General features: G+C 38.2%; 1 protein-coding gene across 1 annotated transcript in view; it reads right to left on the bottom strand.

Moving 5' to 3' along the window:
- The window catches only part of NSUN2 (NOP2/Sun RNA methyltransferase 2), a 40783-nt gene extending 15228 nt beyond the window's left edge, over positions 1-25555 (bottom strand). Inside the window, exons 1-13 of the mRNA XM_063298717.1 lie at positions 25361-25555; positions 24921-25081; positions 22745-22849; positions 17470-17575; positions 15895-15966; positions 14849-14933; positions 13158-13350; positions 10112-10186; positions 7185-7315; positions 4713-4786; positions 3391-3521; positions 2255-2351; positions 135-289 (exon numbers count right to left, since the gene is read on the bottom strand). Of these exons, the coding sequence (XP_063154787.1) occupies positions 135-289; positions 2255-2351; positions 3391-3521; positions 4713-4786; positions 7185-7315; positions 10112-10186; positions 13158-13350; positions 14849-14933; positions 15895-15966; positions 17470-17575; positions 22745-22849; positions 24921-25081; positions 25361-25414 (1439 nt within the window). The 5' untranslated portion in view covers positions 25415-25555. The remainder of the gene's footprint in view (positions 1-134; positions 290-2254; positions 2352-3390; positions 3522-4712; positions 4787-7184; positions 7316-10111; positions 10187-13157; positions 13351-14848; positions 14934-15894; positions 15967-17469; positions 17576-22744; positions 22850-24920; positions 25082-25360) is intronic.

Below are 25555 nucleotides of genomic sequence, written 5' to 3'. Positions count from 1 at the left end.
AGTCTACTGTAATCTCAGAGCTTTTCCTTAGAAGTCTCAGATGTCCAAAAATTTTCCTATCCTATTGGCTGGAGGACCAATATAGATCAGCACACTTCTGTTAACAACAACAGCTTTAGTTTCCAATTTCTTACCCACAAACACCTTCCTTCTTGTTCTCCACACTCTCTGTTACTGAGGTCTCTCCATCTTTTGCATCTTGGACTATATGGCCTTCACTTTCTGAAGAATCCTGTTCTGCATCTACAGGCATTAAATCTCCAGTCTTCTGAGGCAGCTTATTCTGAACCTATTCCAAACAGAACAATGTTTCAATTCCAGAAATCATCACTATTTGCTATGGAATACAGCAAAAATTCCCAAACAATAATTCAATAAAACAGTAAATATACAAATGATCATTACCCCAAAACCATTATATAATAATAATTAAAAAAACATTAAGAACTATAACAGCAGAACTAAAACAGAAAAAGGAAATTATAGGCAAAGGGATGTTAATAATGGAGCCACCTCACTACAGGAAGTCCTCCCTTAATGATGGCAATTGGGACTGGAATTTCCATCGCTAAGCAATGCGGATGTAAAGCAAGATGTCACAAGACTGCATTGCTTAGTGAACACAATCCTGGCAATACCCCTTGCCGTCATTAAGCGAATTTTACTAGTCGTTAGCGGAGCACCCACCCCAAAGTGACTTACGACTGGTGCCTGAAGTTATGGCCGTAAAGCCAGTCAGTCTTGCCAGGGTTCAGTTGAAGCCTGTTGTTCCCCATCCAGACCCTCACAGCCAGTTGCTCTCCAGCACAAAAGAAATGCTTTGTTGAAAGCGTTGCCCTTGGCCTTCCGGATTGCCAGTATGCTTCTGTTCTGATGGAAACTTCAAAACAGCGTTTTTCCCTGCAGCTGCCACCAGTCAGCTAACACCAAACAGGGCACTATTCTCTAATGGTAACTCATTATTACTGTAAGTGACTTGTGGTTTGACTATAGAGTAATATTCAGATGTTCTTCTCTTAATAAGCTAGCAGAAGATTTTTATTTTATTGGACCAAATCAGGGTCTCCAGCACGCCTCACTGCTGCACGGAAATTCAGCTTCACTTCTGACACAATGTGTTGTTCATTTATGGGGAACTAACATCAGAAGAGATGACCTGACTGTGTTTATTAAACTAAGCTCTGACCTGGAACAACAAAGTACTTATCATATTTGCAAGGACCGGACCATTTGTCCCCCTAACATGGTAGGTTCCCCTTTTGATATATAGCAATGTCTTCCCAACAATGTTTTAATTATGGTTGAATGTATGCAAAATTATTACAAGAAATCTTTCCAAACAAGAGTGATTTTTGATAACACAATAATCAGCATTGCTATTGTGAAGGGTATTCTCTACACATTCAAGCCCTCAATTGTCCAGGTGTCATTTTTCCAAACTTAAGACAACCATTTCTGTTTCCTTCTTATTTTACTGCTTACACTATCACTTCGACCTTTTCCTCACATAATCCCATATCTCTGCAAATGACAACTAAATGTATCTGATGAAATGAACTCAGACCAGAAAAGCCTAGGTCATAATGAACATCTTAGTCTTTAAGATGCCACAGGAACCTTTGCTCTTTTGCTGCAACACAAACCAAAAAAGATACCCCTTGACAAATTATTGTTTGGATAAAACAGTATTTATGGAATAGCAATTCCAAATAAAACATCAAGTGCAAATTACAGTAAAGGAAAGGAAAAAGTATGAGGCAGGGATGCCCTGCATGAAGAAAAATACTATACATAGAGCAATGGCAATTGCAGTGGCAGTGGTTTCTTCTGCATGAAGAAACAAGACAATGTGAAGCAATGGTTACTTTTCTGGAAATAGAACCCCCATTTTTTAAGCCTTGTTCCTTGTATATCCTAGCCTGACTAGGCAAGGGAATCATATTTGGTTCTGGATTAAATCTGGTCTTCTATTTTGCTTAAAAATATATCCAAGAACTCAGAATGCCCAGTGGATTTAGTTAGTTAGTTAGTTAGTTAGTTAGTTAGTTAGTTAGTTAGTTAGTTAGTTGAATTTTCAGCAGATGCTTTCTCCATCCCTCTTCATCACAAACTTGAGTATCCATCTACCATCCAGTATCAAAAGCAGTTTCCTGTGAAGCATGCTGTTTAAGACTCACAATTATTTCATGGTATTTCTAAAATCTTACCCTTTTAAAACATTCCAGAAAATGTTTTCAGTAATGCCAAACATTACCTTAGGTTGACGCTTGTTCCATGGCATAGGGGATTTTTTAATTAATACAGCAATGAAGAAACCTCCAGTATTCTGATGATGTGGTAAAATTCTAAAACTAGATAAGCAACATGTATTTTGTATCAATATGCATATTCTTGAGTTCTAGTTAAGTCTGTGATCAGAAAATCTGATTAAAATAAAAACTTTAGTCAAATTAAACATTATCTACTTTTTGCATGATTTTTTTACCACAAATTTGCTTGCTTAGTCACATATCTTATTAAAGAGGACTCAAGGACCAAAGCTTAGCTATTACAACTGTCTTGTGGTCCCTCCCTTTGCAGAACAGCCTCATTCAGTGGGCATGGCATCTACAGTATATTTCCTTAAAATTATAAGCCAACAATTTGGAACAGCATAACTTGGAATTCAAGGGCATTTTGAGTGCTGGCCAAATATTTAACATCTCTCACCTTCCCCAAATTGAGGAAGAACTTCTGGGCATGGCATAATGGGTTACCATCAGTTCTCCTAGTGAGGAGATACCTCAAAATTCCGCGATCTGAATGAGCTTGTCCTTGTGGTTCATAGCAGATAGAAACAACTGATCATGTACAACTGTAATTTCTCTTGGAACATACAGTATTCTCTTATTTTGCCTCTTCTGTGACAGTATCCAGGAGAACAAACCATTATTATACAAAGCTCCTACTTTCCAATTTCAAAGTTACTAGTACTATAGTTAAGTTCTGTATTATCATGGCTAATATGTGCCATCAAATATTATATCTTTATCATGTTTTTAGATGGTTTTATGTGGATCATTGTTTATAATAGTAATAAAGAATTTGGAACTTGCTGGAGAAAGGTAGCATATAAAATATTGCAACCCATCCCACCCAACTTGTAAAAAACGTTCTCTAGTTGTGTGCATCCTTTTCTGGGCAACATCTCAATGCATACCTCTGAGGGAGGATGGGAAGCAGGAGGTGTTTCTGATGCTGCATGACTTAATTAAACCCTTAAAAATACATCTCTAGATCTTAATTTTTTAACTGTATATGTCTCCCAGTTGGGCACATACTTGGCAATGTTTAAATGAACTTGAACTCAACACCAGCTTAGAAATATATTGAAGAGAAAACTTTACGTACCAGCGCTCCAAATGTAATGCTTTAAGTTTCTGTTCATCTTTTAAAGGGAACATTGTGGGGCGAATCTGCGTGTGCCTGCTAGAAGGTACTTCTTTCCAGTCTTCAAACCAATGACCATCTTTGGTCATTACCTAGGTGGGAAAATACAAATGTATTTCAAATCCTACTATTAATCTGCTCAACAAAGCAGTACATCTTCCCTTTCTCTCATGAGACATAATGCTGAAATGTAAGAAGGGACAACTGAATACCCTGAGGCTCATCAATGCAAACGATACTAAAATTGGTTGCCTTGTAGGTTGGTTAACCTGGTCTGGGAAAAGATATCTTGGAAAAGATACCTTCTTGGTGGTGTTATTGCTAAAAGATCTCTCTGCCAACCAAGAGGTGCTTCCCAAAAATATAAATTACCTACCCAGAACCAATGGAGAAAGAAAGTCCCTGTTAATACCAAAGACGTAAACAGCCCCACCTGCTAAACACTATATATAGTACAAAAGAAGATGGGATTTTCAAGGAAGCTACAGCATTATGAGGCAACAGAGTATGCTGATTTTATAAAAATTGAAGCAAGGATTTTCAAGCTACACTTTAACTCCTTATTTTTTAAACTGCCTGTAACTTTGACGGGATAAAATTTGCAGCAATATAAACTCTTCTGAGGGACATAACCTTCCCACATTTCAAACACGTACATTGAGGAGTCTGGGCAAAAGGAAATGATGCCTGTAATAAACACTACATCTTTTTTCCTTATGTAGAAGAACTGACTATCAGAAGACACATGGGAAATGCAATGAATGAACTCACTGATCTTCTCTATACAAGAAATCTGCTGCTACAAGGCCAGTTCAGCTACTTAAAGGAGCTCAGAAAATACTAAGGATCAGAGATTAGACAACAGTGGCCTAACATACCAAGAATGTCTTTGCCTTCCACACATGCAATCTCTCTATCCACCCAAGATCCTGTTATTAGGATGAACAATAATGATTTGACTGCAACACAAACACAAGGCCACTCTGATTTAAAGCCAACCTGTCGGTCACTGAATCCACCACTCCCCTCTCCCACCACGGCATTTATATAAAATGACCAAAGTTCTCCCCTGCCCCCCTCCCTTTCTGGTGCAGCTCACTAATGTATCACTGTCTGCAGCATGCTTGAGCTCCAGAGAAATCACGCTGAGACTTGAAAAGGGTGGGTTCAGACCAATGATTTCATTCTGGATAAATAAAAATGAACTTATTTGAGCTTGGAAATTTAGTTTGTTCACATCTGATATAAATCTCTAATTACAATACACATTTCTATAAAATTACCTTCCACTGTGTAATGCCTGGCAACCTTTTCAAACCTGGCAACTCAGAAGAGACATCAGCAAGTTCTAAGGCACCTTCAAAAAAACAAATCATTCAACATTATATGCATTCTACTAGAAAAGTCACTTGATTGGAAGAATGGCTAACCAAGCTGTGAGAGTATGTTTCAGTTTCTAGAATAACTGCATATCTTAAAAGTTAATCTGATACAAATTTAATCTGCATTGGAAATCATTCATAGATTACAATTTAATATATGCATTAAGGTTAGGGTTAGCCTTAACCCTACCGATTGCTCAATTAAAGTAAGAGAGCTGCTTATAACAGCCCAAAAAGCATCTGTCATTGTTAAATTTACAAGTCAATCTGAAAATAACTATGCCCCAGCAGCCATTACATTATTTAAAGCTAAAGTTCTAATTATGATTATGATGTGGCATATCTATAGAGAGATCCCAAGCTTAGAAGTCATTCAATCAAAATTTTAAAAAATTATAACACATGTCCTTCACTCAATGTCTGATGCTTTAATAGAGTTGGAATTAGGCTGTATTTCCTTTGGGGAGCAATTAAGATTCTGCTGACTCAAATTCTGGCTGAAGCAAGTCTTTCGGGGAACCTCCCTGGTCCATCTCTTCTTGCTAAACAGATTTGGTTCTACACTAAAGAGACAAATTAATAATGAGTTAGCATACTGCAGCCTTTCCTCAGTGGCACTTTTTCCCTTGGCTAGATAAAACACTGGCTGAACTGAAGCAGAGGATTTGGGACTTAAATATTCGAACTGACAGAGTCAGGGCTTCCCAGCTTTTCTACAGCGTAATTGCCCCCCATCCCCCCGACTGCTGCTAGATACTCTTAATATCCTACATGCTCCTCACAGGAGGCTCTTTACTGATACAAACTGGGGCACTACCTATTAGGATGACAATTAGCAGAGGCGCTAACATTCCCTATGAAAGCCACACTTCCCTGTACAAAGACACGGAGGATGAATCTGCACCACATGTGCTGTTAAAATACCCATTATATACTCAATGGTGATCAAAGCTCCAATTGTCAGTAATTTTAATTGTTCCTGTAAATATGAGATTGTTGCTCTTCTTTTACGTGATCAATTCTCAGAAACTGAGGCTGCAAAATTGCGATTGATAGCCATGGCTTTTAGAAACACCTGGTGCCTCCTTCACTTTATTGTTTCAGGGTTTTTAATGTATTTTTTTCTTTTATTTGCCATATTTGATGTACTTTGCTTTTATGATTGGTCTTTGATCACAAATAAGTAAATACCGATGGCTTTGTACCCCACACAAAATTAGTATTTCTTTATGCTTAGATCTATACTTCAATTTTACAGAATTTTAAAATCAGAATCTATCTTTAGTAATATGGATAGCATTTTTTGTAGTTTATAATCTCATTCAGTGATTTATACTGTTTTGATCCTGGTCACTGAAATGCATGCTTTGTTTGGAGTTTTATAGTGATTTTAGTCTTTTAAAATGATATAATACATTCAGTTACTCATAGCTAATGGTACATTGGAAAATTAAAACCTCCATGGCATTTGTAAATCCCTTTCTTATTCATTTTTATTTTAGTCTTTTGTCCCTTTTTCTTGATTGTGCATAAATCCAGTTCAAATCCTTAATATGTCTTGAAAAGTTAAACATTTCTGAGCAATCTTTAAAACTTTGACCCAAATTGTCAAGAAACATCTATTGAAATTACTAAGATTCCTTAAACATACCCATGAAACATAGAAACACTGAGGACTGGCAACTGTACTTGGTATATATGTATCTCAGCAAGTACGAGATGAGTAAAGAAAGTGAGTATGATATAAAATAACATTTTCACACTGCATCTATTAGGCTTCTTTAACAACACATCTGAATAGCATACAAACAGTGAAGACCAGCTACTAACAATGGTATGTTATATTTGGACATTTAAAAACTTCTGGGATAAAAAATATCAAACAAGTCAGTTCCTGCACAGGCAGTATGGGTCATTTGTGATTAGAATCAGAAAAGAAACATAATGCTGCCTGTTTTTTTGTTTGTTTTTTGGCCATTCAATCATGTCCAATCCTCAACAGCTGCCTGGACTAGTTCCTGCAGTCTTCTTGGCAAGATTTCAGAAGTGGTTTGTCCTTGCCTCCTTCCTAGGACTGAGAGAGGGTGACCCAGCCGGCTTTCATGCCTAAGGCGGGACTAGAACTCACAGCCTCCTGGTGTCTAGCCCGTTGACTTAACCACTAGACCAAACTGGCTTTACTCCACTGTAATCTCTAGAAAGGATGAGAGCAGCAGCAGCCAGATTAAAATTAGGATTCCAACTAAACAGATACTAAATTAACCCAGATTTTCAGTCAACACAGTATCCTACAAGTTCAGGCAAAAGAGTAAGCTTTACTTTCTTTTTGACCTAAATAAAATACCAGGTTTTTTTTCTTTAACCTATATGCACCTTCACTTTTTTCCAGCAGAGAACCAATGACAGCTTCATTTTCAATAGGATTCAATGAACAGGTAGAGTACACCATTCTACCGCCTTCTGCCAGCTGCTCAACTCCGCGAGTTGCAATCCTTAGCTGTAGTCTGCATAGAAAATATTGTTCAAAAATTAATTATCAGGGCATGAAATCTGAAATTAGAAATTAACAATACTGTTTCTTTCCTTGGAGTTACAGATGACCTTTTAATTTGCCATTGCAATAAGAATTGAACCAAGTTGTTCACTCTGAAATCAATACCTGGAAAGATTCTAGAGCAGATCAAAGAGCAACAAGGATGCAAGTAAACTGAACACAATGTTGTAACTACCAGAAAACAACAGAGAATTATCAACAACAAGCCTTGCTAAACTGACCTCATTTTTTAAGGTTTAGGAAACTTCCTTAGTACATTGTAAGAATGCCATAGATGTAGTTGTATGTAGGTAGTCCTCGATTTATGACCATTCATTCAGTGATCGTTCAAAGTTACGACAGTGCTGAACAAAAGGACTTACAACCCGTGCCCAAAGTTGCGGGTGCTTGAGGACCAAGGAGATGTGCAAGATGCTCACAAGCTGGCTTCGTGCTGGGAAGAAGGGGGAAAAAGCTGAAAGCAGCCTTTTTTCCCCCTTCTTCCCAGCACTCTCTCTGTCCCTGGGGGCTGGCTGAAAAAGCTCCATGCCAAATTTCAACCAGCCCCCAGGGACGAGAGGGAGTCCTCTCAGCAAGCGGCAGTGGCTTGCAACCTTTCCTGCCAGCTTCCCCATTGACTTTCTGGGGAAACCAGCAAGGAAGATTGAAAATGGTGATCACATGATCACAGGGCACTTGGCAATCACAAGCCACTGCCGCCTGCAGGATTTTCAGCCCTGGAGTGGAGAGGTTTTAGCAGCCTCTCCACTCTGGGGTTGAAAATCCAAGTGGCTCTGAGGCCCTCATGCACCCAACCTGCACCACACACCCAGGCACCCTCACATGCACCCCCTCACTCCCTCCCCCACTCGGCAGCGCCTGGGGATTGCAACTTCCTGTCGGCTTTCCCACTGACATGATTTTTGCCTCACCTAACAACTGGGGTATTCACTTAACAACAGCAACCAGGACTGCTGTCGGTAAGCAATGCAGTCATGTGATGTTTCACCTAATGACTGCATTGCTTAGCAATGGAAGTTCCAGTCCCAATTGTTGTCATAAGTTGAGGACCACCTGTATTGAGATTTCAGTAAAGCATTTCACAAAACAAAATTATGGAATTGTGACTGAGTAAATAACTGCTGTTGGATGGCATGAACTTCTGAATACATAGCATAATCAACAACTATATTCAAAGAGTGCTTATAAACAGTTCTTTAACAAACGAGAAAGAGCAGGGTGCCACAAGGTTTAGTTCTAGCCCTGTACTTTCTAGTGTGGAATGTTAATGACCAAGATGGAATACTTATCAAATCTGGAGATGACGCACAATTGGGTAGGACAGCTAATACCCTAGAAGATGGAAATAATCTTGCTAGATTGCAGCATGGTTAACTAATGATTGAGTGGTTGGGGGCCATAACTTTATCTCCTGACCTTCTGGAGAACTTCAGGAATCTATCTGGCTTGATTTTTCTTCTTTTTATGTTTGGGGGCTGGAAGGGTGGGAATGGAAAAGGGAGGCCTCTGGGACAGAAGCCATATTCATTCCACTCATGATCCCTAATAAGGCTACTAAATTTAAACCAGTTTGTTAAACTGCTGCTGAAATTAAACCATTTTTCTGCAATATAATATGAGGAAGTTCAAGGGCCACATACAGCCATTAAGAATGGCTACCCCTTACTTGAACAAAGGGGTCAGAATATCAAAATGAAATATATCAAATAGATACATAAAATTATGCACTTAGGAAACAGAAATCAAATGCACAGGTAAAGAGTGGATAATACCTGTAAAACATGTAAAAAATCTTGGAACAGCTCATTACAAACTGAATCTAAGTCAGCAGTTTAATATGGCTGCAGAACAAGACAAATGCAGTTTTAGACTGTATCAACAGAAGTAGGGTTTACAAATAATCAGAAGTAAAATGTTCCACTGTAGTCTGTGTTGGCCAGTCTCCGCCTAAAGTAATCTGTCCAGTTCCTGGCACCATGCTAAGAACAGTTCAGCCAAACTGGAAGAAATAAGAACATGAAGGGCAAGAAACAGTCCTATAAAGAGAGACTGAAGGTGGGGGGCATATTTAGCCTTGAGAAAAGACCAAGGAATTATAGCACTCTTTAAGTACCTAAAAGTATGTCATGCAGAAAATGGTCAAGACCCATTTTATATCACCCAAAGCATGGGATACTGAACATTTAAATTTAAAAAAAAACTTGTTAGCAGCAGCAGAAGTTTGAGAGCACAACTAATTAACCAGAGAAGTGGCCGCCTTCCCTTTGCTGGATATGTTCAAGCAAAGACTGGACAGCAATCAGCCAAAGATGCTTTAATTTGCATTGCTGCACTGAGCAGCAGATTGGATTCAGTGGCCTAAATGGCCACTTCCCACTTTAAAAGTGTCAAAATGAACACTTTTTGGGTGGGATGGGGAATCAGAAAATGAGTATAAATTGAAATCTATACAAAGTATCCACCTTGGAATTTTTTTTTAAAAGGGGGGCTGACAATTCATGTGAATGAGGCATATTTTTATATTAATTTAGTTACAGAGATCCTGACATTAAAAATTCATACACATGGGGAGAATTGGGCACAACACATACAACCTGCATGTTGGAGTTTTCCAAAGAAAATAGAATGGTAATATCAAAAAGCCAAGTTTTTATTCTTGTATATAGAAAAAAAAGGCAATATATTAGTCAAATTCTTAAATTAATCCCACAAGTTGGAAGAAATACATAATAAAAAGCTTTCCTACCCATGTAGTTGCAAACTATTATGTGTAGTCCACTTTTTCCATATATCAATGTTTTTTCTCAGTGTTCCATCTCCGCTGAAAGAAACATTTCCACATTAATTCCAAGGAAGTATGAAAGTTACATTCTGAGCTAGCTGCAATATTACATTTTTATATGAGCAGGTTGAAGTTAATACATTTTTCAATTCATCATAGGGGTATTTTTTTCAAAGTTAATATTGTTTTATTGTATTATCATAAAACACAAGTAGTACTTATATTATACGGGTACAGTGGTATTTATACAGAATTGATTAGAGATTATTAACACTCTGATGATTTAGATAACTTAAACCTTTAAAGATAAAGGGGAAAAAGAGTTTATATCAATATTAATTATAATTTCTAAAATGTTAATGTTGATAAGCATAAAGTTGCTTAAATTTTACAGTATGGAGAGCCAGTTTGGTATAGTGGCTAAGGCGCTGGCCTAGAAAGCAGGGGACTGAGTTCTAGGTCTCCCCTATGCCTGAAAGCCGGTTGGGTGACTTTGGGTCAGTCTCTCTCTCTCTCTCTCAGCCCAACCCACCTCACAGGGTTGTTGCTGTGGGGAATATAGGAGGCAGGAGTATTAGTTTGTTTAATGCCGAGGGGGGGGGGAGAGAGAGAGAGAGAGAGAAATCAAATCATCATCATCATCTGGTAGCATTGATAAACAACTGCAAAATGCTTAAGTTATTTCTTATATAACAAAGGTTTTTGTCTTAAGCTTAATACTTAGGTCTCCACTGCATTGTTAATTATTGTTGTTTATGTTTACTAGAAAAAAGAAAAACAGAAAAGTTAAAAAGCTATCTGGTTTCTAACTTCCCCTTCTTCATGCCTTGACCAGTTTGCAGTGTTTATAACCATTTAGGCCCCCTTAGAAACATTTGTGTATTTTAATTGACACAAAATACATGAAATACAGCAATTAGCCCTAGTGTTGACTAACTTAATTGGTTTATAATTTTGATTTCTACGGCCAGCACTCTATGCAGTTCTGGGTGGCTTACAAGGGTTAAAAACAACAATATAAGAACGCTTTCAAAGCTGTTATATTCATTATAAGAAAGCATTTTCTCCGTGACCCTGCTTGCCACATGACGACATTGCTTAACAGATGAGATGCAAAGCATGCCAACCCTGTCAGGATCTTACCATATGGGCAAAGGAGACAGACAGTCCTACAAATATCCAGGTCCTCTGTCATGTAGGGCTTTTTAGATGATGACTGGGATCTTCTACCAGAAGCATTAAAAGCACAGCCATAATTATTTGTGCAGCTGCATTTTGGACCATCTATAGCTTCCCAAAGCTCTTCAAGGGTAGCCCCATGTAGAATACAAGTCTATGATGCTCATCAGTTTGGAATAAGTCACTATTTCCTTTATATTCATAAGTATATTCTTTCCCAGTCACTTTTAGCATAAAAAAAGTCTTGCTGAACAATGGTTCAGTTTCCTAAACCTCTACTATATAAAAAACAAATGCATATATCAATGTATCAAATTTAATAACACATATACGAAGAATACACAATAAAGCTATCTTCATCAGAGTTCAAACAACAAGCATGACATGGATAAAAGGATGTTATAAACAACTGCCACAAGCAGCAACTGAGACTAAGAAAAAAATAATCAAATTTAATTTTTGAAACTTATTAACATATACAGTAAGGAGCAACTTTACAACTTAGCATTTGTGAGTTAAGTTAGGCTGGAATAAGTGACTCAAGATAACCCATAGATCCACATAGTGGGGAAGGGATTCGAATTAAGATTTCCAAGTGACACATGCCAGCTACCCAGGATTCCCAAGTGACACATCCCAGCTGATATTTGTTGTCTTCCCCCCTCCCCTTTTTATTGTATTATTGTAAATCTTAATACATTATATTGTTTCCATATAAAGATAGTTGTACGGTATTAATTAAAATTATTGACATTCTATTGTTTAGATAACTTAGAATATATATATGCATAAACATATGAATGTTAATAAAAGGAAAAAAATAAGATAAGCAAAACCAATTTAACAAAAATTAAAATACCAAAAAGTAGTTAAAAAGAAGAAGAAAAAGAAAAGGAAAAAGGAGCTGTTTTTTCCTGAAGCATAGCACTTCCTCCAACCTGCTAAGGGCAAGTTAACAAAGGCAGCTCTGTGACCTTAATTAGGGGGCTGGCCGCTTCTGCCTGTAACTGACAAGACTTCAATCACTTTCACACTTTCCACCTTTGTCTGTCTCCTAAGGATTTTACTTCAGCTTTCCTTTTTCCCTTGACTCCCCCACCCTTTGGAATGCTCACCCCAGCACTGGGATAATTAGCAAGAAAGGAATCAATGTTTGCTCATTGGAGAGTTAGAGATTACAAGAAGTAAGTAGGCACACAATGGGGAATACACTTCAAAAGAAATGTGCTAGCACCAGCTGTTTGCCTCCTTACTCCCTTTTAATCCCTTACTCTGCAGTGTCCCCATGCCACAGGATCAAGATTTTCAACCTTCCCTGCCAGCTTTCCACAAGCAAAATCAATGGGGAAGCCAGCAGGAAGTCAGAAGTTGCGATCACATGAGGTCCTCACTTAATGACCTGTGATTTGCTTGACAATGACAACTGGGGACTGCCAGGATTGCCATCGCTAAGTGATATGTAGTCATGTGACACCACACTTTACGACTGCATCACTTAGTGATGAAAATTTCAGTCCCAATTACTGTCATTAAGCAAGAACTACCTGTAGTGACTGAGTTGCTGGTCCCAACAGTGGTCACTAAACAAGGACCACCTTTACCATCTGTAGAACATTTTGTACCAATTTTCCTTTAAGTTATAACTTGGTGTAAATTTTATATATCTAGTCCATAATTCTTCCCATTGCTGTGTTGCGACTGTTTCTTTATAATTTTGCATCCATTTTATCATACAGTTCATATTTGCTGTCTTAACACTGGTAACAGCTAGCATTAGAAAAGTATGCCACAAACCGCATACTGAGTTAAAATTTAACACAGTTTAACCTACCTGCAAGGAACATCACATAATATTCTGTCGTAGAAGAGAATCTCTTTTTTCCCATTTGTACTGATCTGTATATTAGGGATACTTGAGGCATCATGATTAATAACCATAATGCAAGGACTGTTCAACCGCTTTGCCTGATGAACTAGCAGATAACAACGTTTGTTATCAACATCATTTGCAATTACAAATCCCTCTAGGAAAAATAATAGAAAATCTTCCGGTTAAAAAAGAATCATTACTTGGGAGGTGGAAGGATTATTTTTTCAAGAATTATTAGTTGAGATAAGATCAAAATACTAACTAAATAGATTCAGGAAAACATAATTCAAAAATTATTTTATAACATTTTTATACTATCTTCTCACAGGACTCAGGGCATTGTACAAAATTAGCACAGAACAAAGCTTGGCAACTTCAAATATAAAATTAATTTAGAGCACAACTGATGGTCACCCAATATTCATAACTAGGTGTTAAATCCCAATTTTAAAAGTATGGTTTCTAATGCTTTCCTGAAAGCCAGACATGCTGAGGCCAAACACACCTAAAGGGGCAATGTATCCCATAGAACAGAGAGCCAGTTGGGTGTGGTGGTTAAGGCACCAGGCTAGAAACCAGGAGACTGCGGCTTCTAGTCCCGCCTTAGGCATGAAGCCAGCTGGGTGACCTTGGGCCAGTCACTCTCCCTCAGGAGGCAATGGCAAATTACTTCTAAAATCTTGTCAAGAAAACCGCAGGGACTTGTCCAGGCAGGCTCTGAGAATCAGACACAGCTGAACAGAAAAAAAAAATCCCATAGAAGAAAGACCATCTTCTGGTTCATATCCAAATACTTTGGACCATTTTATTCTACAGGGCTTATGAGTGCTAGTAGTAATAGAACTGCCATTCAGTTAGGCTTTTAAATTCTGGTTGCTGGGGTTTTTTGTTTGGCTTTTTTTTTTGCGAATTGGATGGTAGTACTGCATATGCATGCAGTACATTTCCATTTTTCTCTGTTGTTCTGTAAATTGCCTTCAGTCCAAGTGAAATAGACAGAATACGAATGGTACAAAGTGAGAATATTAATATAGTAATATGGATAGAAAAAACTGGATGGGACCAGGAAATCACAAGAGGCGGCTAACATCCAATTTGCAGAAAAATGGTATGTAGAGAATATGGTGACAGAGAAAACTGGTGGAAACCAAAATTAATCAACAAAAATTCTAAAACGTGTTTTTTAATGTGGACAAAACACCTATAAGAGCAGACATACGCTCAAATGACAATTTGGATCCAATATGACCAAGTGATGAAAATAATGAACACACATACACTTGTATTATTCAAATGTATATGGCAGGATGCCCAATATGATAAGTGTGAATAGCAGATGACTTCCATGAATAAACAACCAGGTGGTGGTCTCGTAAGCAAGTCTTTAATTGCAGAAAAGACAGCCACAGCATTTCTCATCTAGCATCATCTGGTTTTAAGGCTCCCTTTATATCTCCCTAACACAATCCCTTAAAGGCATTACTTTTGCCCTTGACTTTAGTAATACTCTGTAGGTGAATAAATTGGGGACCAAAAGCTCTAGTGGAAGATCAGTGCTGAAATGTGAAGGGATTTTGAAAGGAAGTCAACTGTCAATTTGGTAAACCTGATTATATTTCTCAGTTGCTCAATTCAACCTCCCTCTCACTTACCTGGAAAAGGAACACTCATGTCTGCATGCAGCATCTCAATAAGCTGGGCAGTCTTGGACCCAGGTGCAGCACACATATCTAGAATCTAACAGATTAAGACGTTTAACAGAAACAGAGGGTTATTAATATTGTTCAACATATTCAAAGCGTATCTTCTTAGATATACTATTATTTGTAGAGAGTTTTGGGAAGGAAACCTACAGAATTAAGGGTGTTGCATCTAGCAGGGTGGTATTAAGTTCTTGAAGGTATTACACATTTTTCAGTTAAGGTACAGGCATTCTAATTCTGATTTAGCCATTACAGCTGAAAACGAGTATCTCCAAGAAAGAGAATCAGGGAGATTCAAGTATGTTTTGAAAGGTACCTACTTGTGGATGCTTGTAGAATCCACAAATTATTATTTTTTTAGTTTAAAATGACTAAAATATTGTGAGATCTCCCAATATTTTGTGAAATTTCAGCCAAATATATTATGATAGAAGTGTCTGACACACGAAAAGGTTGTCTCCTGGTTTAGAAATTGTACGGAACACTGCCTTTCTCTCTACCATCTCACAACCCAGAAAAAGCCAACAATGAGAAAGGAGGCGAGAAGTGAAAAAAAGGAAAAGTTTGGGGTACATTTTTTGCTGTCTTTTAGGGGCATAAAGCAAGATAGGAAGGTGGCAACAGGTGTACTGGAGAACTCCAGGCCCTGGAGCATTATATTTTTAAAAAATCTGAATATGAAATTGTACTTTAAATTAAGGATAGGGGAAAAGACAGATAAGCGTTTCAACACATGGATAATACAAATATAAAAATGAAATTATTAATGCATAAACTGTTAAATCATGGAAAAGATAAAACAAGTGGAAAATCTTATTTTTAGATATTTAAACCACGGAGATGTCAATATTACATTCTATTCTTTTATACTGAATATTTATTCACCAAATTTAAAAAAGAATATTCAATACAAATGTATAGTATTAAGTATTAATATATATATTCCTTTATGCTTTTTCCCCAAAATGATTTCAGATATCATAATACAAGAATACCTTATGATGAGGCTGAATATTAAGAAGCAATGGAGGGATCATGCTGACAGCTTCCTGACGACTAATATTTCCCTAAAACAAAATAGATATAGTAAACAATTCCAACTTCATCTTATATTTATATACACTGAAGAAAACATAAACCATATCTGCCCAAAAGACATACTTAAATTTAAGATAATCCCCCTGAATGAGAGACTTCCAGAAAATTCCAAAGTTATAGACTGATCGATTAAAAAAAAAACAACCCTTAGATGGTAACAGCAAGCTACTTCCATATTGTTGCCAAGAAAACTACACAGATGTAGCCATGAAATGACCAAGACGAGCTCAACTTGTAGAAACGTTAAAAGTGAGCAGAAATAAAGTTTTATGCAACATTTTCAATACAAAATGACCATATTTCATTGTCATATCCATATCTAATAAACCCCTGTAAACAACTAATTCGTAAGTCACAAGGATCAGTTCTTCAATCCACTGCATAACTTGGGCCGTTAACTTATTTTTTCAATGCTGAAGGACATAGGAAGGGTGTGGAAAATTCATTTCCATTGCCCAGCCATCAATTTACATGTAACAGATAGTAGGTCAAAAGAATATGGATGTTCCCAATATTAAACCCTGTCTCAAAGTCAAATTGTTGTATATCCAGTAGAATCTTGGTTAACTGGAATTCAAGCAACTGGCACTCTCAAGCAACTGGCAAAAAAAATGAAGAAATAATACATTAAATAAAAATTTAAATAAAATCAATTTTAGCAGAAAGGCAAGTTTAAACTTGGCCTGCTGTGCCATGCCGATCTGATCCCCCTCCAGCAGAAAGGCAAGTCCAAACCCGGCACTCTGCACCACACCGACCCCCCCCCCCTGCCAGCAGAAAGGCAAGTCCCGGTGCTCCGCACCACACCGCACTGTGCCACACCAACCCCCCAGCAGAAAGGCAAGTTCAAACCCACCTTTTTAAAGGTAAGCCCAAACCACCCCTCCACTAGAAAGGGACCAGATTGGCGCAGCACACCAAGCCCAAACCCACCCCTCTGCCACAAAGGGATCGGCTGATCCCTCTCTAGCAGAAAGGCAAGTCCAAACTTGGCACACCTATTTGTAACAGTAACCCTCAAGCAACCAGAAACTACATTTATCCAGCATCTACCAATCCCCATGGGTGCCAGTTAACCGAGATTCTACTGTAATCATATCTTCCCAGAACAAAACTTTATGACACCTCAAAAAGATAGATTTAATGAAGCGTTATTCTCAACAAGGCCTGTTTCCTACTATGAGCCATATTCTGATAGCCAGAAATGTAAGACATTAAAGTACTAATATCAACAAATATTTTAAGAATGAGTCACAGTTTACACGGCTGGGTTTTAAAAAGTAATGTGCAGCATGCTTTTTCATTGGTTCTAAAGTAATCATACTTCAACACTGTTCCTATCCCAAACAGATTAAAAACATGAAAGAAGGTAGCTTAACCTCAAACTCTGAATAAAAAGTTTCTTGAATTCAAGAGATCATATGAAGCCCAGAATGAAAAATAAAAACAGCAACAAACAAGTTAGTACTTACACATTCAGTTTCACTAACAAGAAAATGATGAAATTTTTCTAGCTGTGGAGATTTCCGCAAGACTTTTCGGTTTAGGTTTGTATGCCATGCCAACTCCTCTGGATACCTAATAAAATAAAGCACCTTTGAATACAGTATCCATAGAATCTCTGAACTGGCATAAGAGAACATGCAACTGCATCTTAAACTGAATGCACATGAACTCACTTCAATGTACCTATGAATAATGCTGTTGATTAATGTGCTAGAAGAAATACGTTATAGGAAAAAAATTGTAAACACTTAAAGTGGGCTTGGATCCCAAGCTGCCCTTCCATCCATTTAAAGGTTCTTTCTGTTTAAGGAAAGGACTTTGATGGGGCAGTACAGCTTTACATTGGGAAAGGGTGTACAGACCACCTTTTTCTCTTCACCGAGTTGTTGAGAAATGGTATGAATATAAGGAAGAATGTTTATTGTATGTTTGTTGAATTAGAGAAAGTATGGAACAAAGCTTAAATTCAGTAAGATTGAATCATGGAACATTTACAAAAATACGAAAATTGTGTATTAAACGAGTTACACAGCAAATGGTAACACAAGAATGTTACCTTCTTTGTCTGATGTATTTATGGAATGTATAAGAAATGCTTATTTGGTTACTGTTAAGAATGTATCTGCACTCTTGCATGCAGACAATACTTTGTTGGTTGAGAACCCAAATGTTTTGCACAAACTGTTAAACTACATAATGCGACAGTGAATATGGATCTGAAAACTAATGTATCAAAGACCTAAGTAATTATTTTAGATATAGAACATGGAGTTAATGTATTGACTATTCTAAAGCCTTTGACTGTGTGGACCATAACAAATTGTGGCAAGTTCTTAGTGGTATGGGGATACCAAGTCATCTTGTATGCCTCCTGAAGAATCTGTATAACCACCAAGTAGCAACAGTAAGAACAGACCACGGAACAACGGACTGGTTTAAGATTGGGAAAGGAGTACGGCAGGGCTGTATACTCTCACCCTACCTATTCAACTTGTATGCAGAACACATCATGCGACAAGCTGGTCTTGAGGAATCCAAGGCTGGAGTTAAAATCTCTGGAAGAAACATTAACAATCTCAGATATGCAGATGATACCACTTTGATGGCTGAAAGTGAAGAGGAACTGAGGAGCCTTATGATGAAGGTGAAAGAAGAAAGTGCAAAAGCTGGCTTGCAGCTAAACCTCAAAAAAACCAAGATTATGGCAACCAGCTTGATTGATAACTGGCAAATAGAGGGAGAAAATGTAGAAGCAGTGAAAGACTTTGTATTCCTAGGTGCAAAGATTACTGCAGATGCTGACTGCAGTCAGGAAATCAGAAGACGTTTAATCCTTGGGAGAAGAGCAATGACAAATCTCGATAAAATAGTTAAGAGCAGAGACATCACACTGACAACAAAGGCCCGCATAGTTAAAGCAATGGTGTTCCCTGTAGTAACATATGGCTGCGAGAGCTGGACCATAAGGAAGGCTGAGCGAAGGAAGATCGATGCTTTTGAACTGTGGTGTTGGAGGAAAATTCTGAGAGTGCCTTGGACTGCAAGAAGATCAAACCAGTCCATCCTCCAGGAAATAAAGCCAGACTGCTCACTTGAGGGAATGATATTAAAGGCAAAACTGAAATACTTTGGCCACATAATGAGAAGACAGGACACCCTGGAGAAGATGCTGATGCTAGGGAGAGTGGAAGGCAAAAGGAAGAGGGGCCGACCAAGGGCAAGATGGATGGATGATATTCTAGAGGTGACGGACTCGTCCCTGGGGGAGCTGGGGATGTTGACGACCGACAGGAAGCTCTGGCGTGGGCTGGTCCATGAAGTCACGAAGAGTCGGAAGCGACTAAACGAATAAACAACAAACATGGAGTTAATGATTGCAAGTAACACACCTGGCAAAAAAGTAGAGTAAGTAGATGGATTTTACTTTGGTATATATAGAATATTTACTAAAGATGGGAAAATGGATAAAAAAAATGTATGCATGCAAATGCTTGTAGCAAGGTAGAAGGTAGTACCTGGACTGCTGCAAGGAATAAATGTTTGTTGAAAAAAAGCAAACATGATAATTCTACCCACTTAATTATATGGTTGAGAGGCTGATGTCAGGAGCATAAAAGTAAGGTGAATGCAGTTGGAAGAAGTTACTTAAAAAGTGTATATGGTACACCCCCCACCCCCACAAAGTCCTGCTGTGCTGCCTAATCATGGCAGGAGGATGCGTTCCTGGGAAAGGTGAGTGCAGGAAGGTATACCAAGAGTCTACATTCCCAGCAGTGCCACCCAAGGAGTGACGGTCATTCCAGCTGCCCAGCTAAAGCAAGTAGGCATCTACATTGGACAGCAGTGAGACAGGAAGATGCTGGAAGCAGATGATCACTTTAGTGACAGTGCCAAAGGCAACAATTCATACTGCGCAGGAGAAGGCAATTAATAATAATAATAATAATAATAATAATAATAATAATAATTTTATTAAACTTGCAGGCCACCTGACTCCCAACAACTTTGGATGGCTCACAACAATCAGACAAAGAAATTACAATGGTGTATTTTTACCAAGCAAACCACACGTTTATAATATAATATAAAATGATTAACAATACAGTGCCAGATGATGGACCCCTCAGATCAGATGGCACTCAACATACTACTGAGGAAAAGCTGAGGATCTTTTAGGGTACTGATGGTATTTATGATGTGGCTAGATTAAACTCTTTAGAATGTGTAATTACTGATGTTGCAGGAAAAGAAAATCCAAAACTGCTAAGACAGAATTACAGTGGAAATATGGAACTTATGAAGCATGAACATGGAAAAGCTCAGCATAATGAAATATGAAATGAAACAACTACAGATTGACAATTTAGGCATCAGCAAATTGAGATAGACAGGGATCGGACACTTTCAGAAATGACTGAGGAACATGAAGCAGTATTGATGATGCCTGCTGGATAACTGAGGAACCAAAGAATACCAAAAAGAAGTCCCTATGTGCTTCATTGATTATAGAAAGGTTTTTATTGTGTCAATCACATTAAGCTGTGGAATGTGCTTAGAAAATGGGAATATCAGAACATATCATTGTCCTCATGCAAAACTTATATACAGGTCAGGAAGCCACAGTACAGATAGAACATGACGAAACAGACTGGCTCCAGGTTGGCAATGGAATGAGACAAGGCTGTATACTCTCCCCTTATTTATTCAACTTACATGCTAAATATATATTAAAAGAAGCTGGATTTGAAGAGGATGAGTGTGGTTTTAAAACTGAGAAGAAACATCACTAACCTGCGCTATACTGATGACACTACTCTGATAGCTGAAAATGCACAGAATCTGCAAGCTCTAGTAGTAAATGTCAAGGAGCCCAGTGAAAAATGTGACTAAAATTAAATATAAAGAAGACCACACTAATGACAACAGGTACAACAATCAGCCTTATAATTGATAATAAAGATACTGAAGTGGTGGATAGCTTCTGCCTTTTAGGATCAACCATCAACAGTAAAGGAACAGGCAATCAAAAAATACTCCACAAAATAGTACTTGGTAGGCAGCCATGAAGTCCTTGAAAAAAGTGTTCAGATGCTGTGGTGTGTCTATATCCACAAAGACCAGAATAGTGCGATCAATGATATTCCCTATGATAATCTACAGCAGTGAAAGTTGAACTTTGAAGAAGCAGTATAGAAAGAGTATTGACACCTTTGAACTTTGGTGTTGGGGAAGACTCCTGAGAATACCATGGACAGCCAAGAAAACAAACAAATGGATCACTGAACAAATCAACCCAGAGTTCTCACTTGAGGCACAAATGACCAGGTCCAAATTATCCTACTTAGGACACATTATACAAAGACCTAGCTCCCTGGAGAAGGCTCTAATGCTGGGAAAGGTAAAAGGAAAGAAAAGAAGAGGACAACCAGCAACGAAGTAGATGGACTCAGTTACAGTGGTGATGAGTGCACAGTTGAAAGACCTGAAACATCAGGTTAGGGAAAGATAGTCATGGAGAAAATTTATCTATCTTGTTGCTAAGAGTCCACACCATCTTGATGGCACATAATTGATCAATGGTAAAACAATAATAGGGTCAAGAATACATAGATGATGGATGAATGTGCACTGAATACAAAATGTGTGACCTGTGCATAAGAAGTACATTAAGATGTGTAGAGAATGAATGAGGACTGCATCAGAAAAGAAAAAATATGAATAAGAGTGAATGAGTCAAGATGGTAAGATTGAGAAACTAATGGTGGGATGGAATTGATGAGATCTTCAAATGGCGAGATAAGAAGTTTAAAGAATAAAAGGTAACATATGAATGGGTTTATGAATGTAATGAAAACAAGGATTGTTTGCAAGGCTACAAAAGTATCAAGGGATATAGTAAACAATATCAACTAGATCTAGTGAGATTCCCTCTCTCTTTTTTTTTGATTCTTGCTTTTAATTCATTTTGTTCACTCCTTATTTTTCTGAGCTTTATGCAACAGTTTAATCTGAAGTGAATAGCATGAGAAATGTGCATGTATGTATATTAAAGCCCGATTTTTCTAGCATATTGTTAGAATGGGAATTGACATTGTATTTGTGTTTGGTTAAGTGATTGGTTTTAATGGGACGCGGTGGCGCTGCGGGTTAAACCGCTGAGCTGTCGATCGGAAGGTCGGCGGTTCGAAACCGCGCGGCGGGGTGAGCTCCCGTTGTTAATCCCAGCTCCTGCCCACCAAGCAGTTCGAAAACATGCAAATGTGAGTAGATTAATTGGTACCGCTTCGGCGGGAAGGTAACGGCGTTCCGTGAGTCATGCTGGCCACATGACCCGGAAGTGTCCTATGGACAACGCCGGCTCCAAGGCTTAGAAACGGAGATGAGCACCGCCCCCTAGAGTCGGACTCGACTGGACTTTACGTCAAGGGAAACCTTTACCTTTACCTTAAGTGATTGGTTTTCCATGTAATTTGTTTTTGGTTGTAATAATAACTGGCTAAATTTGGAGCACTGTTCATCTTGTGAATCATCATCAGACATGCAGTTTCTCTCTCTCTCTCTCTCTCTTTCCTTCTTTCAACTCCTATAGAATTGTAAATCTACCCATGAACAATTGGCCAGAACTGTCAGCATTTTTAATGTACCACTACTTCCAAATGTGTACAATCTATACAAAGCTAACATTCAAACTATATTACTAAAAATTATTATACCAGTCAATAACTATATATACAAACTTACCAGCTTAATGGCTGCGGCATTTCAATTTTCTGACCATCTACCACCAGATTCTCTATCTCCTTGAAATACTTCTCCTTTAAACAACGGAGAATTTCTTTGGCATGGCTAGAGAATGAAAGAGAAACCAACCAGAGCAAGGTGAAACACAAGCTGTCAACTAAATAACTTTTCAAGTTCCCAAAATTCTTAATGTCATGTAGTTTTAGCTACAATAAGTATGAAAACAACAACCTCATACATTTCAATGGCTGCCCAAATTGAACTAGAATTCCAATTTACCACATTTATGAATCACCAAATTTCTTAATTTTGTCACAACTCTACACTAGGCAAGTTTTGTAGCGCTGTAGAAAAAGCTACTTAGTGATTGACATGGATAGCAAATACATTTACTATTTGCTAGCATATACAAAGTATTCATTGCATGTGTAATCAACCACCATACAGATCAAGTTGTTTAAGTGTCATTTGTGTATGTAAAGCAAATCTGACAACTAAATTTTGCTATAAAGTGAAAATTTCAACTAAACTTTTTGACATCAAGGTACCCCTTCTCTTTTCAATGTTTGTTTCTAACCACTATGCCTCTAAATTCCAATAATTTGGAGTAACACTGTATATTTTGACAGCTGATATTTTCAGCATAAAACCACACATTTATGAGAATGTGCATAAACTGCACCAAAGTGAGAGATGTACCATCTAAAACGAGTTTGATTTTTTAAAGACCAGTGGTATCCTATTTTTTTAACATTTTAAAACACTACTGGCAGCATGTGAGTGATTCTGCAGACACTTGCTTACAGAAACCAATATGTACTATATCCTACAAATTTACTTCTCCAATTTATATGCAAGCAATAGCAGCAACAGTCACAAGAGATACCTAGAAATGAAATGTTGTAATTGCCTTTCCCTCTATTTGTTTGGTCCAGAACTATATGGGCAAAAATAAGCCTCCCAATATACAAATTGCCAGTTCATGTCTGGAAAAGCACAGAAACTGTTAAAGAGGTGCAAATAGTATAAATAATATACTGTAAGTTTTGGATGCAATCATATTTCCAATTTTAAAAAAAAGTTCTGCAGGTTCCTGAAACTGTAAAAATAGCTCCCCCCCAAAAAAGACTCTCTGCCCAAGTCTATAGTGCAAAAGAAAACTTCCTGCATCATCCTGTCATATTTTCCAGCTTCACTTGGGAATAGCAAGAACTGAACTTGAGAACCTCTCCTTGCAAAGAATATGCTCTTCCAGACTGATCTACATCCTCTTTCCTATGATGATCATGATCCAGCAAAGCTGTCATGTACAATTTGCTTCAGTTAAGCTTAAGCCCTTAAATAATATATTCTTCTTATTTTTCAAAACAACAGTGCACTCACACCACCAAAAAACACAAACAGGTCTCATTTAGTTTTTTTACAGCCATATTTTTATTTATTTTTCAATTTCAAAACATTCAAATGTAACTTTAAAAAAATACTATGCATATATGATTGGAAGTTCCTTCTGAATCCACATACTGTATATAGAGGTACAAACTAACAGTCTATGCTTTTAAATGGAAAGCCAAATCTCATTTCAAACATCTCAGAATAGAATGCTTTATGTGAGCTGCTTTCATATAACCTCATTTCCCCACCTAACATTCAGTGAAGTAACCTATCATATAAAGTTGCTGTACTCAGTACAAGATAACATAAATGAAATCATTTCAGTGAGTTCTTTGATCTCTGTCTCTCTCAACTCAGAACAAAGTATTTTAAATTCAGCAAGGCTTACCACCATGTAAACATGTATAAAATTAGTTTGAGTCCCTTTAAATTTCCTAAATGAAAGATTTAAAATTATAGGTAGGTGTATGTACACACACACACCCTAAAATATGTAAGGGAAGATACAGCCTGTTCAAACTGAACTGAAGTATGTATTTGATTTATATAGCCACCCATCTCACATAAAAAAAAACCCACAAAAAAAATATGGAAGCAGTTTGCTACTGACTTCTTCAGGAGGGTTTCAACTTTTTATTCTAGCTTACAGCTCTAATATTTTCTAATGATGTCCCACCCAGATAGTAATTAGGTGCCACCCAGCTTAGTTTTACAAGATCAACCAAGGTGAACTTGGTTCCGGATCCTTACCGGTAAGAGAGCGCAAATAAACGCTACTCACCTCTTATATCCTGTGATCCGCAGAGTGGCTGGCAGAGGCTCCCTCAGAGTCGCCAGGAAGCTCTCCCATTCCTCCTGAGGCACAATGCCAAGTTTCCCATAGTAGTGTTCAAACGACGCATTCTCCTTCACGATGTCAGGATACCCACTATCGGGCCAGGCCTAGTGAGAAGCAAGCCAAGGAGGGAAGCCTCAATCGAGTCCAATTCTCAATCCCACGATCAAAGCACAAAGCAGTTACACGCATAAAGGAACAGGCATCAGCCCAGCCCAGCCCCGCTCCGTGGAAACGGAGAAAACAAGTACGCCGGATGCTCAGTTAGCCTTTCTTGGCAAGAGTATCAGAATAACAGCTCTGTAAAAAAACCTCCCCATCAGGACAGGCCTTCCCCCCGCCAGGCGCGGCCAAAAGGAGCCCGCCGCGATTAGGCCCAAACTCACCTGGGAGCCTCCCTCTCGGCTCTGCTGCTGTCTTCGGCGTTGCCTGCGACCCATCACGCACCCCGCTCGCTGGTGCCACAAGGCTTGGAGCCGAAACAGGCCCACGCCTGAAGCCAGTATTTTCGCCACACGCCAAACGTGCTCAAACTGTCCGTCCAACAAACTCCCCGTTCAGTGATAGGTCGCCCGTGTGGA

The sequence above is a fragment of the Candoia aspera genome, chromosome 3 (assembly GCF_035149785.1).
Source record: "Candoia aspera isolate rCanAsp1 chromosome 3, rCanAsp1.hap2, whole genome shotgun sequence".
In the NCBI taxonomy this organism is placed as follows: Eukaryota; Metazoa; Chordata; class Lepidosauria; order Squamata; family Boidae; genus Candoia; species Candoia aspera.
The sequence above is the reverse complement of the archived record's forward strand: the minus strand, read 5'-3'. Positions and strand labels throughout refer to the sequence as shown.